The 17,309-nt window shown below is 42.9% G+C and overlaps 1 protein-coding gene and 1 long non-coding RNA gene across 7 annotated transcripts in view; one reads left to right on the forward strand and one right to left on the reverse strand.

The window, feature by feature from the left end:
• The window catches only part of MAPRE2 (microtubule associated protein RP/EB family member 2), a 99,564-nt gene that overhangs the window by 61,361 nt on the left and 20,894 nt on the right, over window positions 1–17,309 (forward strand). For all 5 annotated transcript variants that reach the window (XM_081205890.1, XM_081205892.1, XM_081205891.1 and 2 more), the window contains 2 exons: window positions 12,073–12,218; window positions 12,615–12,828. In XM_081205890.1, coding sequence (XP_081062016.1) covers window positions 12,073–12,218; window positions 12,615–12,828 — 360 coding nt within the window. The remainder of the gene's footprint in view (window positions 1–12,072; window positions 12,219–12,614; window positions 12,829–17,309) is intronic.
• The window catches only part of LOC308593481, an 88,932-nt gene that overhangs the window by 28,033 nt on the left and 43,590 nt on the right, over window positions 1–17,309 (reverse strand). The window lies entirely within an intron of this gene.

Here is a 17,309-nt window from a genome sequence, read left to right on the forward strand (position 1 = left end):
AGCTGGTAAGTCTGCTGGGGTAGGAAGGGAGCTCTAGAAGAAAGAGTGGCACATTCAGACTTTGGTTTGACTGCATAGAGCAGGCATAGGCAAACTCAGCCCTCCAGATGTTTGGGGACTATAATTCCCATTATCTCTGACCACTGGTCCTGTTAGCTAGGGATCGTGGGAGTTGTAGTACCAAAACATCTGGGGGGCTGAGTTTGCCTATGCCTGGTATAGAGCAATCTAAAATTAAAAGGCAGGAGGAAATTCAACTTTTGAATGAAGGGTTAGTTTGTCCGAATTATAAATAACTTAATAAAATGCAAACTATGGGACTAATTTAAAATAGGGGGGGGTCAAAACATTTGAAAAAATCAAAAACAATGGCAATACAAAATAAAATGTTTGTCCAGTAACATATTACTTGAAATAATTGATGGGATAAAAACTAGAAATGGAGCAGAAATTTGTCCAGTTTAATTTTGAATGCAAATCTATCTGACATGCACCTCTGAAACCAATATGCAAACCAAAGCACAGCTATATTCATTTTTTAAAAATTGTGCTCCTCTGGATTTTGCAGTGCAGTTCTCCAACCAAAAGTGTGTATAAAAATGTATACATTGGGGAGGGGTTGTAAAAAAAATCATTATAATGAAGAAAATTGCTCACAAAACTGTGTATTAGGTGAAATGCTTATCTAAATGTATATGAACTTTCCTGATATCTGATCTTGGGATTAGCAAAAAAAGAAACTGACAGATTCATTCATCCCTTATGAGAACAATTATTTGTCTCTTAAGATTTTGCATTCCATTCTGTGCATTTGAACTGTGCATTCTGTTCAGCTGTAATTGGAATACTCTTAACTCTACTCAGGTTTTCCCAAAAGTGCATGGATATATACAGGACCCAACCCTATTGCCTAGGGACAAAAAAAATCCATTTCTCAATGAGAACATGCACACACCCCGAATTAAGAATGTTAGGCCTTTCTATGCATGGAAAAGACTTTAGCTTTCATTTTCACAAATCAGTGTCAGTAGATCTGCATGCTAAATTTAGAACTGAGGTCATTTGGCACATAACTGTTAAGTGGGCTGTCAGAAAGCACAGGGAACCCTGTTCTGCATTCTGCCTACTTAGCAGAGACAAACACACAACCAAGAAGAATAGATAGCCTGTAAGCAGCTTTTCCTTTGCATGCTTTTACCCTAGGTATTTTCTTTCAGTGACATCTAGGGGCACTCCTATAAAAGTATTAAATGGCAAAAAGAAAAGATAAAACAAGATGTGTTTCCAGTTAGCATGAAACTTGTGGGTGTAAGAAAATTGCACCTTCGTTTTCAAAATTGAGTTTTTAAGATTTACTCCTGGATAAGCATGGATTATAGAGGAACCCAGGATACATCTCTGCAGAGGATATGCAACGGCTGGCAGAGAAGACAGAGTGACAAAACTATTGCCATTATTGCAAATGTCAAAATGGGATTCAAGGCAGAGAACAATACAGATGTCACAACACACATATTGCCTAATTCCTGGTGTGGCTATTCTTCCTTGATATGCATCCAGAAGTCCTGATGTTGAAAACAGATTCTGGAGCTGAGTTCTGGCACAAATCTAGATTGCTTCCCATTTAATATTTTAATTTTGGGTTGTAGTTTACAGTAGGGGTGCTAATGACATTCAGATAAGGCTAAATTTGGATTGTAGACTTGAGATACCACTTAGGTGGAACAGCAACTGAAATCGAACCTGGCAAATGCATGGGCTCCTGGAGAGGAGGTTGTGGTCATTTTACTCCCCCATTCTTGCTACTGCCATGCTGTTCTAATCTAAGCCATGGTTTGGTTTAGGGTGTTGTCCAAACCTGGGCTCATGGTATGTCCCTGAAGGAGAAAACCACAAGCTAAACCAAACCTTATCTTGGTTCAGCTTAGCAGGAGGGCTGCTGAAAAGGCTGCCATCTCGTCTCCATGAACTCTTAAATTTAGGTGTTCAAACTAAGCCATGCTTTGGCTTAGTGTGATTTAGAATCATAGAATCATAGAATCATAGAGTTGGAAGAGACCACAAGGGCCATCGAGTCCAACCCCCTGCCAAGCAGGAAACACCATCAGAGCACTCCTGACATATGGTTGTCAAGTCTCTGCTTAAAGACCTCCAAAGAAGGAGACTCCACCACACTCCTTGGCAGCAAATTCCACTGTCGAACAGCTCTTACTGTCAGGAAGTTATTCCTAATGTTTAGGTGGAATCTTCTTTCTTGTAGTTTGAATCCATTGCTCCGTGTCCGCTTCTCTGGAGCAGCAGAAAACAACCTTTCTCCCTCCTCTATGTGACATCCTTTTATATATTTGAACATGGCTATCATATCACCCCTTAACCTCCTCTTCTCCAGGCTAAACATACCCAGCTCCCTTAGCCGTTCCTCATAAGGCATCGTTTCCAGGCCTTTGACCATTTTGGTTGCCCTCCTCTGGACACGTTCCAGTTTGTCAGTGTCCTTCTTGAACTGTGGTGCCCAGAACTGGACACAGTACTCCAGGTGAGGTCTGACCAGAGCAGAATACAGTGGCACTATTACTTCCCTTGATCTAGATGCTATATTGCTATTGATGCAGCCCAGAATTGCATTGGCTTTTTTAGCTGCCGCGTCACACTGTTGGCTCATGTCAAGTTTGTAGTCAACCAAGACTCCTAGATCCTTTTCACATGTACTGCTCTCAAGCCAGGTGTCCCCCATCTTGTATTTGTGCCTCTCATTTTTTTTGCCCAAGTGCAATACTTTACATTTCTCCCTGTTAAAATTCATCTTGTTTGTTTTTGCCCAGTTCTCTAATCTGTCAAGGTCGTTTTGAAGTGTGATCCTGTCCTCTGGGGTGTTAGCCACCCGTCCCAGTTTGGTGTCATCTGCAAATTTGATCAGGATGCCCTTGGGTCCATCATCCAAGTCGTTGATAAATAAGATTTGCAATGCATCTTATTAGATGACTCAGCACATATTTAGCAAGGCCCTGTGATTGTTTCTGCTCTAATCCAGAAGCTTTGGCAGATTCTCATTTCAGAAATCCAGATTGTCCAGACATTTCCTTAGCAGAACCCTGCAGTTCTGTTTATATGTTGCTTGCTGTAATTTTACTTCTATAGTGCCTGTGGTGTCTTTCTAAAGCCTTTCACATATTCTTATTTCTCAATAGTTATAGCAGCAGATCATCAAAGGTTAAACAACTTGACTGCACTGCTAGCTTTTTTTTTTTAAAGGATCCAGTTATGTTCCAGATTAAAATTGTAATGTGAATTCATGGAGTGAAAGCAATATGTACTTTTAATTGAAAGAACATTCTCTCTATAGCTGTGGAATGGAGGCTGTGTGATATGTTTGGTTAATTGGTTACACTTTGCTCTCCTGAGAATTTAGATCAAGGCAGAGTGAGATTAAACAGATCTTGCTTCTTTACATAGGCTGCATCGGTTTACAGATTTTTAATTATTTTACTGTATTGACTTTCTTGTGATTATTGCTGCTTATCTGCAAATCCTCAAGCCATACTTCTATTTCAGTAAATTTACTTCCTGAAATTAATCACAAGATCTATAGGGATGTGGTTATCTTGCTTGTTTTCAGATAGGCCTCTACATTCTGATCACATTAGCAAAATCTAGACAGGTCTGGGGAACCTTTGGCCTTCCAGATGTTGTTGAACTGTGATTCCATCAGCCCCAGAAAGAATGACCAATGCCAGTATGCAGCCTTGCTTAATTCCCTTCTCAGTTTTAATTGCTCTAGTAAGATGACCCCTGGGGAGTATATCTTACTTTAAGAGAAGTCCCTTTGTGTAATGTTCATATTAGATAGGGTAACTGTCTGTTGATCAAAGATGTATCCAGTTTTCCCCACAAGGTGGGTCAGGCTATAGAGTCAAAGGCTGCTCTAAAGCCCATAAAGGCAGCATATAGAGAGGTTGTATCACTAGAGCAGCCTTTCTCAACCTGTGGGTCGGGTCCCCAGATGTTGTTGAACTACAACTCCCATCACCCCAGCTAGCAAGGCCAGAGCTCAGAGATGATGGGAGTTGTAGTCCAACAACATCTGGGGACCCACAGGTTGAGAACCGCTGCACTAGAGGAATATTTTCTAATCAAATGATGTAATATGGAACACTGATCGATAATAGATCGCCTTTCCCTAAAACCAGCTTTTTTGTCTGCTAGAATGTTCTCTTGCTCCAGCTAATCCAAGAGTTTCCTATGTAGGTGTCTTGCATAGAACTTGCTAATGGTATTAAGTAGACGAATCGATCTGTAGTTTGCCAGATCATTCTTTGACCTTTTTTTGAAAATGGGAACTATGACTGCCAACCTTCAGTCAAAGGGAGCTTATCCATATTGATTGATGCAAATAAAGAGAGAGGCCAGAATAGGAGCCCAGGAGCCCAAATTGTTTTTAATAACTTGTGGTGGGATTAAATTCTGCTCTAGGGCCTTCCCTGATTTTAGTTGGGCTACAAGACTATAAATTTCAGACACAGATACAGGCTGCCATATTGGGAGATGGTCCTTAAGATGGCTTTTCCAGAAATAGTATCTGAATATAAGTTTAAAAAATACATTTCCCAATTAGTTGAAGTAATAAGACATTCTAACCGCTTTGAGCTTTTAAATTTTGTAATTGGTATTTTTATCTTGATACTGGTCATTGGCCATAATAAAACGACTTGACCTGACCTGACTTGGCATGGTCATTGGCCAGGGATGATGGGAGTTGTACTTTGGCAACATCTGGAGAGCCAAAGATTTCCCATATGTATGTATATTTGATACAGTTTTTTAGCTGTGTGCAGCCTCTGAACTTGGTGAAACTTGTTTTCATATGTGTGAGTCGAGTTGGGGGGTGGGGTGGGAAAACCCATTACACCAACTTGTAAACAACATACAGTGCTCTTTCTCGAAACTCATTGTCCAACTAAGTATCTAGAAAGCAAAACCAAACATTTAACCCAAAGTAGCTTCCATAAGTAAGAATGTTAACAAGTTTCTTTCACAATTTTGGAATGTTGTCACTGTGAAACAAATCTGCTTTTGCTCTGCAGCTATTTCTGTTCTTGCCAAAAAAGTAACATCATGCATACTTTATTGCAAGATGCTGCTGTGCGGGTCCCATCTGTGAATTTGTAGAGAGCTTGTTCCTCAGCTGCTACCCAGTAGACTCCTAAGATTCTGGTGTCCAGACCCTTTAATATTATAGTTCTTTTGGGAAATAGCTTTCTGTATGCAAGTGGTCATACATGTGAAGGAGTGGGATGCATTAAAGTGAAGGCAGTAACTTTCATTTCAACAAGGAAGTATTTGCAAGTTGTGTATTCAGATAAGCACATCTTTTATATGGTGATATGGGCCTCCATCCAAAAGTGTTCACACATAGTTATGTACTCACTTCATCCACAAGGATATTCCTGTCTCCACCCATCAGTCAGCTGGCAAACTATGTCAGTTCTGACTTCACTGATTACATAGAGAACAGAAGGAAGGAGTGCTTAGATTTCGCCCCTGCCCAGACTGATGATCAGCGTTTTGAGCTGTGACTGCACTTACCTGTTCAGCAGTGCAAGAGGTGTAGGTGTCAGGATGCTGTCAGTGGCTGCTGGCTGGTTGCTCAGGAAAGTATAAAGACAAGGAAAAGATTCTTACAGTCCTTTTTTATTTCAGACTTTACACAGAGAGGCTGTAGAACCCAGCCTCTTGGATAATGGCGGTGTCCTGAGTGAACCTCCTCCCCCCTCTCTCCCACTTCCTCATTCATCGTCGTCATCATAATCATCTCTACGGGTCTTGCTACATGCCTTCTGTCTTTGAGTTCTCTGCTCTCCTATTTTTAAGGCTTGCCGGGTTCCGGGAGATGGAGGGTCTGGAATGCTATCTAATGACAACATGTCAGCTGGGTGTATTTTGTCTCTCCCATGATTTCCCAACTTTCCCTTTCTGCCTCTGAGCTACGACCTCCTTCAAACCCTTGTTGTAACTCTCTACTGTCTTCCTCCTACTACTCCCTGGAAGGGTCAGGATGGGAGGCGGTCTCCACTGTTACTCCTCCTCTGCCCAGTCCCTGACAGTAGGAGTACTGGATGTGCTGTCCCCAGCTTACCAATTATGTTCTTCTTTGGAAACTGTGTGTGTGCATGTATTCTTGGTAGAAAAATAATTTGTGCTCAAAAGCCAGTTGTCTGGGATCTCTTCTGGCTGTGTGACACACCCACATACCCACAAAGATGAACATGAGAGACACTCAGAGGTCATAGCAGCAGCAGTAGCTGCCAGGTTTTGGCTTTGTTGCAAAGGTGCAACAAACCTGACTCCTAAGCTAACAAGGCCATGATGTCTTACTGGATTGGGCGTAGGGGGAGAACTCCCTCACCATACCTGAGCTGAATCTAACAGGGAGAAGAAGCAATGTGACACTAAGAATTTTCTGGGCCATGGGAGTGGTGCTGAAGAGAGATGTAAGGAATGATGTATCAAGGCCCAGGAGAATTAGACTTCTCGCGCACACCCCTCCCATTGCAACCAGCCACATATATACAGCAGTTTCCATGTACAAATAAGTGAATCAGAATAGCGTCAGACAGATAGAACTCAGCAGCTTAACAGAAAGTTTAATCGAATCTAGCCAGTGTATATCATGTGTTCAGGTAACACAAATTCTGTGCCAATCAAAGCTGAATTCCTCATCCTGTTTAGATGGTGCATGTTAAACAAATTTGCACACCCTTAACATAATTCAACATGCTGATTCTGTTCTGTTTTATTCTATTTATTCCACTCTTACTGGTCATAGTAAAGTGTTATAAAGGGAACTGGAGCTTTGCTTCCAGCTTAATCGTTCTCAGCAACCCTTCTGCCCTTTCTGATTATCACCAGGTTTGTTCATTTGTCTTTTTAAAGAAAGCTGTGTCTTTTGGGATAAAAACTGAATTCTGTGCCTGACTATAAGATTCAGGGTTCTTATGGCACTTGTGTAGAAGGAGAGATAAATATATCACCCAACTGTATATCCGCCTTCTGTGCCTGATGGCTTCTATAGATTTGTTGGACACCTAGGCTATATTCACACCATACATTTAAAGCAGTATGATAATACTTTAAACAGTCATGTCTTCTCCCAAAGAATCCTGGGAGCTGTAGTTTCATAAAGGTTCAGAGAATTGTTATGAGCCCCCTATTACCCTTCCAGAGCTACAATTCCAAGAATTTCCTGTGAACAGAGATTGATTGTTAAACCAAGCTTGAATTATTCTTTTATCAGCTTCTGAAGGCTGTACGTATTAGTGACAGTATATACTGTGAAGTTGGTCAAACTGCAGTTATGTCCCTTTCTTTCCTTTTTTTAAAAAAGAAAATAACTAAAACTTTAAAAATAGCAATATTTGGCCTGCTATGCCGAATTAGTTAAGGAGTCTTTTTGTGATGGCACGTGATAGGGCGTGACTCTGTTTTTGTACATAAACAAACATGTAATGGAAGTTAACGAAAAGGAAGGGTTAGTTTGCCAGATCTGTGTAATGACTAGCAGTGGTATAATCTGCTGTCTGTTGCCTTCTGTTCAGTTCTAGAAGCAGTATAGAATTTCTGCATTCTAATTGGGTCAAAAAGAAGTTACCACTCATGCATGTACCCAACACAGCCACGTTTGCAAATACAATCTGTAACCCAGCCTGTAAATATTGAAAACATTGATGACTAAATCAATACCCCAGAGGAAATAAAGCACATTATGCTATCAAAGGAAATACTGGACCACTTTCAGAAAGATGCCCCCCAAAAGGTATATTTAATGCTGACAGCTCTGGTTAGGGTCCTTTGCAGCAGTGACAAATGATGACTTTTGGAACATTTTTTAAATAGTTGCTTCCTTCTCCAAACCAGTAATTGTCCAGTACTAACAAAGGAAAGAGTACTTTTTAATCATGTGCAGAGTTCTGTGGTTTTCCTACTCTGAAACGTCAGCTGTTCTCTGCACCATGGGTGTGGTACCTCTAGTTTTCCAGATCCTGCTTGCCTCCAGCTCTCATGAACCCTGGCCATTGCCCACCCACCTGGGGCTGATGGGAGTTAGGGTCCAACAGCATCTGGAGGGTCAGACGTTCCCAGTCTCCGCTCTCCACAATAGTGATAAGGGTAATGGCTTCCATTTGTGGAAATGACTTCCAGCACTGAGCCCTGTGCTCTCTCAGCTAGAGATTTAATCCACCCTTATGCCATAAATCCTAAATCAAGTACCTTAAGAACAAATAACATCTACTGCCCAAAACAACAACAACAACAAATCCATTAAAGCTTTTAAAACATTTACTGAACAACTTCTGAAGCATTAAGTTTCAATCTCCCTGAATCATGCTCTGGCCTTATTATGAACCAGAGATCATGGTTTAAAACAAATTCTGGCTGATTTGAAAACAAGTCAACTTCAAACCAAGTCAGCTTCAGCCCATGGGTTATGAAGCTGGTTTGTTCAACCAAAATTTGTTTACAGATCTCTGGTTTGTAAGTGAGGACAAACTAAGATGCATGGAAAGTGAAACTAAATGCAGCAGATGTCCAGGTCCTTCTGGCCATGTGGGAGAGGGAGTGTTGAGTGTGACATAAAGGTAAAGGGACCCCTGACCATTAGGTCCAGTCGTGGCCGACTCTGGGGTTGCGGCGCTCATCTCGCTTTATTGGCCAAGGGAGCCGGCGTATAGCTTCTGGGTCATGTGGCCAGCATCACTAAGTCACTTCTGGCGAACCAGAGCAGCGCATGGAAACGCCGTTTACCTTCCCGCTGGAGTGGTACCTATTTATCTACTTGCACTTTGACGTGCTTTCGAACTGCTAGGTTGGCAGGAGTCAGTGTGACATACATGAGCCTAAACAAGATATTGTTCAGACAGCACAAAACATGTTAGTATTATACGTGAGAACACAGTCATTGTTAGTTACCTCTCCCAACAAAAATAGCATATTGAGGAGGGTGTGCCTGAAGCAAACATTTGGTTTGTGCAGTTCCTGGTATGGGCTCATTTTTGTGGTTCATAAAAGGTTGGTTTCCTAAGCAGTTATCTTCTAATTATGTTATTCTTCTGCTGATTCTCTTGCTTATGGCTTTTAATACTAGCTAGGGTTATTGCTACATGCCTCTTGAGGGCATATCTTCCAAATCCCATAACGTGGATTAGTATTCTCTTAACATGTTGTTCCTTTTCACTGTTTCATGTGATGACAGGTTCTACTTCCAAATCAGGTTTGAGGAGTGTTCTACATTTTGTGAAAACTAACCAGAAAGGTTCTGTAGGTAGACATCTGCTTTAAAGAAACATTATACTTTGAATTGGGAAGAGAGTGTGTTAATAAGTCAACCGCCTGCAGTTCTCCTTTCTCTCTTCTCCCCATCTTCAGTATTTGTATGGAAGATTATCATGAAATTGGGTTCCTGAATAGAAAGGACAAAATAGATGCCAGGGAGATGGAGAAACACAAGTATCTGTCATTGGCAACAAAGCTTGCCGAATATTAAGGGACAAGGAATGATGGCCTGTAAACACTAATTGAATAGTGCTGATAATGGGCAAGTAGTCTGTGGCACAGTTGTATATAATCAACTTGGCAGGTGCAAACAAATGTACAAGTTGTTCCAATAGCCATGCACACACATTTTGTGTTGTAAATACCTGTAAGCAGTGAATTAAGACAAAAAGAGATTTGTGTATATACTTAGCAAAAGCTCCACTCATCTCAGTGGAACTTCATGTAATGGTGTATAGGATTTTAATGCTGACTGGTAGGACTTGCACCAGTCTGAGGAAGTCTGAATGAGAACTCTGATCCTCATCTATACGTATGCAAGCTGAAAGCATCTGCCACCATCATTATTGCTTGTTTCTGTTGTTTCTGTTTATTTCTATATCTTTTGGCCATAAAAGGCCCCCAAGGCAGCTCACAAAGGTAACACATAAATACAAAATGAAAGTGAAAAAAAACCTCACAGCAACTTACAAAAAAACCCACCGTATTTTTCGTCCTATAGGGCGCACCGGCCCATAGGACGCACCTCGTTTTTTGGGGGGGAAATGAATTTTTTTAAAAAAATTCCCCCCGCCCTAGCTGCCGCCCCAAGCCTTGCACTCACCTGCCCGAAGCACGGGGCACCCTCCGGAGGGCTCCCCGTGCTTCGGGCGACAGGCTGCCGCCCCAAGCCTCGCGCACCGGGCGGGACCTCCTGCCGGGCGCGCAAGGCTTGCAGACACTCGCCCGAAGCACAGGGAGCCCTCCGGAGGGCTCCCTGTGCTTCGGGTGACAGGCTGCCGCCCCAAGCCTCGCGCGCTCGGCGGGACCTCCTGCCGGGCGCGCAAGGCTTGCGGACACTCGCGGGGGCTGCAGGCTGCTGCCCGCAAGCCTTGTGAGCCCGCGGGAACTCCCACCGGGCTTGCAAGGCTTGCGGATAGCTTCCTGAAGCCTGGAGAACGAGAGGGGTCGGTGCGCACCGATGCCTCTCGCTCTCCAGGCTTCAGCGAAAGCCTGCATTCACCCCATAGGATGCACACACATTTCCCCTTCATTTTTGGAGGGGAAAAAGTGTGTCCTATGGGGCGAAAAATACAGTAATACAGCAAAATGTTATAGTTAAGAAACAACAACTAAAAGCCGAATACATTCATATTCCTGACGAAAGGCAAAGGGCAGCCCCCACCCCAAAGAAAAAGATGTTGAGAGGGAGCAGGAATAAATCCTTAGGGAACAGCTCCTTCTTATAAGGATCTCTAGTCAATGGGTTGAGGTGGGACAGTTGGAAAACTTTGAGCCTTGATGGTCCAGCACATTTTCCCCACTGCAGCTCATCATCTTGAGACCTCAAAAACAGAAACCTAGCAGAACCTTTCTGCCTCTTCAACAGAGATCATTCTCCAATTTTGTGTCTTTGCCTTCCAGCTCCTTTTCATCCTTGCCTTATGCTCAGTAGTCCTTGTCCTGGCTTCCTAACAATGGAAGTGGCTTCTTGGAATTGATGGCCATGGACTAGAATTTGTGAACTGCAATCAAATTTACATTTGTTGCTACTCATGCCATCCTGTAAACCAGGCATGGGGAAACTGTGGCTTTTGGGCCAAATTAGACCTAGTAGGGGGTCCTGGTTCAGCCCATGATACTGCTTTTTCCCCAAGTCATGTCAACCTGCCCCACACCTGACATAATAGGATGGGGCAGGTCAAAATGTGACTGCAGAGGAACCACCAGGAAGCTTGAAGTGCACTCCCAATTGTGCCTTGGCAAGCAGTGCTGGCTGCCAAGAACCACTGGGATCAGCTGCCCCGCCCCCCCTGTCACAATGGCTCATGGGGGGAGCTCAGATTCTGCCTGCCTGCTAGATCCTCTTTCCACCCCTGCTGTAAACAAAACACAACCTAAGAGCATTAGTCTGATCCAGCAGTGCTCTTCTAAAGTCTCAAATAGTCCAGCAGTCTATTCTCACAGGGGCTGACCAGATGCATATGGGAAGCGCACAAGCAGGATGAGTGCAATAGCGCTCTCTCTCTCTCTCTCTCTCTCTCTCTCTCTCTCTCTCTCTCTCGCCCCAACAACTAGGATTCAGAGGCATACAATCTAGCATCCTAAATGGCTAATTGCAGATTCCTGTGTCTCTATTTTATGCATGATTTAGAAGAACAAGTCATACAAAATCAATGGAACCTAAATCCAATGGATGTGTCAAAGAACATAGAATTGTAGAGTTGGAAAGGACCACCGAGGGTCATCTAGTCCAGCCCCCTGCAATGAAGGAATCTCAACATGTGGTTCCCCACCCAGTTTGCCCTTATCTGTTAATGATGCTGATTTAACTAGAAAACCTTCTTAAAAGATTTGCCCAGTGTATGAAAATAACTCTGCATTTTGCATGTATTCAGTACCAAGATAAGATACGGATTTTATGCATGCACAATATTGCAGCAGCAGATTGTAAGCCGGGTTACTTTGTCTTCTGTGAACAAATGTTTACCATTTCAGTGACTTGCATTGTGATTCATATGCTGTGTTTTCTTGTTCTTGTTTCAGGTGCAGCTTACTGCCAGTTCATGGATATGTTGTTCCCAGGCTGTATTAGCTTGAAGAAAGTTAAATTTCAAGCAAAGCTGGAACATGAATATATTCATAACTTCAAACTTCTACAAGCATCATTTAAACGAATGAATGTGGATAAGGTAACTATAGAACATGTTATGACAGAGTTTTGAAAGGATAACTTATAGTCATATATTTCAGAGATGTGTTTTCTGGCTCACTATATTTCTCAATTTTTATTTCATTGATTTATTCGAACAATTTTTATCCAGCCCTTCAAAACATATGCTCTCTCTGTCTAGCAAATCTCAAAAGAAGTAGTAGTAGCAGCAGAAGTAGAAGCAATAAAGTAATATTACTCTGAGGATGTCTTAAGATGAGGCTGCCGTCTAACTCAGCAAAACAGAATAAGATATATGGCACTGGATATTGTTTTGTTAGACAATGTATGGTTTTAAAATTCTTAAATGAATTGGCACTGACACGCCTCAGTTATCACTTTAAATCACTGGTGTGTCTTGCTTTGTTTTGTGCAGGTTATTCCAGTTGAGAAATTAGTGAAGGGGCGCTTCCAAGACAACTTGGATTTCATACAGTGGTTTAAGAAATTCTTTGATGCTAACTATGATGGGAAAGAATATGATCCAGTGGAGGCCCGGCAAGGCCAAGATGCTATTCCACCGCCTGATCCTGGTGAACAGATCTTTAATTTGCCAAAAAAATCTCATCATGCAAACTCTCCTACAGCAGGTATTACCATTGTTCTAAACTTCTGGTTTTTCTGCAGATGGATTTTGTTAACGGTACAATAATACAATTGTTTTAACACAGAGTATAATTAGAGGGGTATCTTGAGTTGTAAAGAGGGGACTCTTTTGCACTTCACGTCATCCATGGGCACTGTGCCATAAATATTTTGAAACTATGATGCCCCATAGTGATATATAGTGATATATGAAATTCCAGTTATGATGGTGTATAAAGGGACTGATAGTATTTTATTTTAGGTAAGCATAGTAAATCCAGCCTCGTAGTGCTGCTCTTTGGGATACTTCATTTTTAGCTTTTCTCTTGCCTAGAAATTCCCCTAAACCACATGATATTGTTGGCATCAAAATATGAGTCCTTATCTTCCCCCATACACACCTTTAATCTGAAATGTTTTTAAAAAAACAAAACCTATTTCCATTGGTAAAAAGCACTGTGCTGATCAGTTAGCACTATGGTAGTGTGCCTATTTTATTTTCTCATTAATTGCTTGCAATTTATTTTGTAAAAAGGACAGAATATCCGCTATGAAGCTTCCAAGTGAAGGATTTTAAATGCTAATATGCTTTAAATGATATAAATCTTTTGGCCTTTTTCCGTTCCTTTTAAAAAGCTGTGCTATGATTCACTAGAGTACTAAATCGTAGGTAATAAATCCCTTGGAGTCCTTTTGTACTTAAAGGAGAGCAAATTCCTAGCTAGCGTTCCTGCTGATAGGCATAGGAGGTGTTAAGAAATAGGATGAGTGGCTCCTCTTATTTCTTATTCACGTTTATCCTTACAGGAAACTGCTAGCATAATCTAGTTTTATGGTGATTGGAAAGGTTCCACATCCTAAGTGCTGGCTCAGGAATAGAAAATATATCAATATATGTTTATTTAAAATATGTTTAGATGATATACTGTAGATAGATAGATAGATGATTGCTCATTGGGATGTGGGGATTCCATTTAGTGGTTATTTTTTTGTCTCTTATTTTATTTGTATTGGTGATACAGTGGCAACAATGGGTAAAACAGAAAATTTTGTGAGTCCAAAGCATTACTTTTATACAGGTCAAATGTGTCACTCAGGAACCACAGGCAGAATGTTGTTTTGGTTTGGTTATGATTTAAGTTACTGAGCCACATATATCAATACCCGCTGAAAGGCGAATGGGCATGTCTTGAGGTATCCCTCTAATGAATTGTTAGGGTACCTGTTTACCTTTCTGAAATCAGGAATGGACTGCCAAAGGGCTCATTTCATGCTGGTGAGGGGGAATAGAAGAACCAGAATAGGTGAAGTGATGGAATAACAAAGGAGGGAAGTCTTCCACTAGTGAGCAGTTCCGATCTTTTGCAGGAGCAATCTCTCCTTCCCCCCAGCAGCCTACTAGGTAAGAAGAGTGGGAAGGGGGAGAGACAGAGAAAGAGATGGAAAGACAGAGATGAAAGAGGGTGGCAGAATTTAGGGGGGATAAAAGGGGTAGTCCTACCAACCAGTGCTGTCTTAAGCATAACCGGCGCCGTGGTTCAAAGATCCCTCCAGCGTGCCCCCCTCCCCCGTTTCCCAGAGTTGTTGACCTTTTCCCAAGCCTCTGTGGGGATTGCTCTCCTCCCATGGAGGCTTGGGAAAGAAGCATAGGCGCCGACTCCATGGGGCTTGAGGGGGCTCGAGCCCCCTCAAAAAAATTTTTTGGGGGGCTCAGCCCCCCCAATAATCTCGGGCGCCCTTCCAGCAGAGCGCCGCCGCCGTCCCCCGCCTCCTCCCCACCTGCTCCTTCGCCAGCCAGCCAGCCGCGCGCCCTAATCGGAGAGCCCCGGCCGTCCCCCGCGAGATTAGGGAATCCCCGGGGGCGGGGGCTCCTGCCTCGCAGCACCACCGCCACTGCCAAGGCACTGCCGGAAATCCCGCGAGAACAGGGAAATCCCGACTGGCCACACCTCCCAGCCAGCCAATCGGCTGGCTGGGGGGCGTGGCTTGCCCTATTTAGGGCCGGAGCCACTTTATTTGCATATTCATGAGCTTATTTATTATTCATGAGCTTTCCCGGGCCCCCCCCCCAATATTTTTCATAAGTCCGCGTCCCTGGAAAGAAGCTGCACGCCTGCCAGCCATATGGTTGACAGGGCACAGCTGGCATGTGTGCAGGGAAAGGAGAGGGAGGCTGCCAGCAAAGCCACACAGCTCTCCCACTCGCTGGGGCACCCCTGAGAGGCCAGCGCCCTGGCGCAATGCGCCCAGTAAGCCCACTAGGAAAGACAGCTCTGCTACCAACCACTGTCTTGGCCTCCTGTCCACCACTGGCATGCGGTCCCTGACGGGGGTGGGAGTATTCCACATTTATGCTGTAATGATCACTAAACTTTTCTGGAGAGTTCCGCCCCACCAGCATATAGATTTTCCTTTGTGGAGACATTCATTTGAATGCTGTCTGCATAATTTTAAAAAAGATTGGCTGGCTCTCTTGCTTTTCAGACCTTTAATTGGGCCTGATTGTAGAAGGGTATTTGTATTCTGAACAGAAATAAATATGAGTGATAAGTACCTATAATGTACATATTCTAGACAGTCTTGAAACTGGAACATTATTAAGCCACTCGCTCCGCATTACAAGACAATGTAAATGCATTGGACTAAATGGAGTGATAGAGGGTGCTTCTGCAATTTGCACCAGCTTTTCCCTTCCCATTATTCTCCCCCATGCCATATTCCACAATGTTCAAAAGATCCCCCCACCATTGGGAGCTGTTTTTCTGGGGCACTGGATGTTCCAGTGTGAGGGAGATAGGGGAAAGGCCTGCCTTCATATTTCATTGCACAGAAGGCTTTATCCAAGCTCTGGTCATGGAAAGGGCAAGAGCGTGGAAACAGAAGCTTGCACATTCTTATCAGAGTGGTGCTATGCTGGACTCCCAACTCCCAGCAGGGCACTTAAGCTTTTAATAACACAAAGTGGAAAAATGAAAGGGGTTCCACAGTTCTTCTGAGAGAGGGGCCAGACAAGGGCTGCGTAATAATAATAATAAAACCTTCTTGACACTAGTTACAGATGGGTAGCCGTGTTGGTCTGCCATAGTCCAAATAAAAAAATTCCTTCCTGTAGCACCTTAAAGACCAACTAAGTTAGTTCTTGGTATAAGCTTTCGTGTGCATGCACACTTGGTATAAGCTTTCGTGTGCATGCACACTTCTTCAGATACACTCTTAGTTCTTGGTATAAGCTTTCGTGTATCTGAAGAAGTGTGCATGCACACGAAAGCTTATACCAAGAACTAACTTAGTTGGTCTTTAAGGTGCTACAGGAAGGAATTCTTCTTGACACTAATAAGGCTTTGGGTTATTACACTCCTGTTAGTCCTACAGGCTACTAATCAAAACAAGATCAACAATATTGTCAATCTCTCACAGCAAGCACTCAGCCCAGCCGAGGAATCAGTCCTTTCACGTGGACTGTCATTCTGCCCTGCCAAATCCCCACACATGATCCAGTTCTACGGGGACTTGGAAGCTTTTTTCCGCCGTTTACGCCTGAAGGAGTATTTTCAACACACACAACAACAAGACAAATCAGAACAAACAACAACTTCACAACACAACACCTCTCAACCCACTGGAGAACAACAACCACCCTCCCAACAGAACACTGACCACCAACTACCACTGAAAAAGTGTTACACAAAAAGGGACTCCACATGGACCCCTCCTGATGGACGCAATACCACACTGGACTTGTACATTGACTGCTTCCGCCACAGAATCCAAACAGATGTAACCAGAAAACACCATCGCTTACAACAAAATCTAAACCATGCTGAAAGGAGAGCCATAGATAATCTCAGAAACAACCCTAACATTATAATTAAAGAAGCAGACAAAGGGGGAGCTGTTGTCATCATGAACAAAACTGACTACATTCAGGAGGCTCACAGACAACTTTCCAATACCGCCTTTTACACAAAATTGGACTCAGACCCCACACAAGAATACAAGAAAGAACTGAACAAGATTGTTAAGGAGCTACCCCCACACATCCAAGAACAGATCCTCACCAACACACCAACAGAACCTCGACCAGGAACTTTCTATCTTCTACCTAAAATACACAAACCAGGAAATCCAGGACGCCCCATCATTTCAGGTATTGGCACTATTACAGTGGGTGTCTCCGGTTATATGGACTCTGTTCTGAAACCATATGCCATCAGTGCTCCCAGCTATGTACGTGACACCACAGATTTTCTGAGAAAAATACAATCTTTAAATAATCTTCCCAACAATACTATACTAGCTACTATGGACGTGGAATCTCTGTATACCAACATCCCACACAACGATGGTTTACAAGCTATAAGGAACACCATTTCAGATAAAACCACAGCGGACCTTGCTACCAAACTCTGCCAATTTGTCCTTACCCACAACAACTTCAAATTCGGTGATGACCTGTTCCTTCAGATCAGCGGCACAGCAATGGGCA

This window comes from Podarcis bocagei, assembly GCF_964188305.1.
Source record: "Podarcis bocagei genome assembly, chromosome: 8".
Lineage (NCBI taxonomy): Eukaryota > Metazoa > Chordata > Lepidosauria > Squamata > Lacertidae > Podarcis > Podarcis bocagei.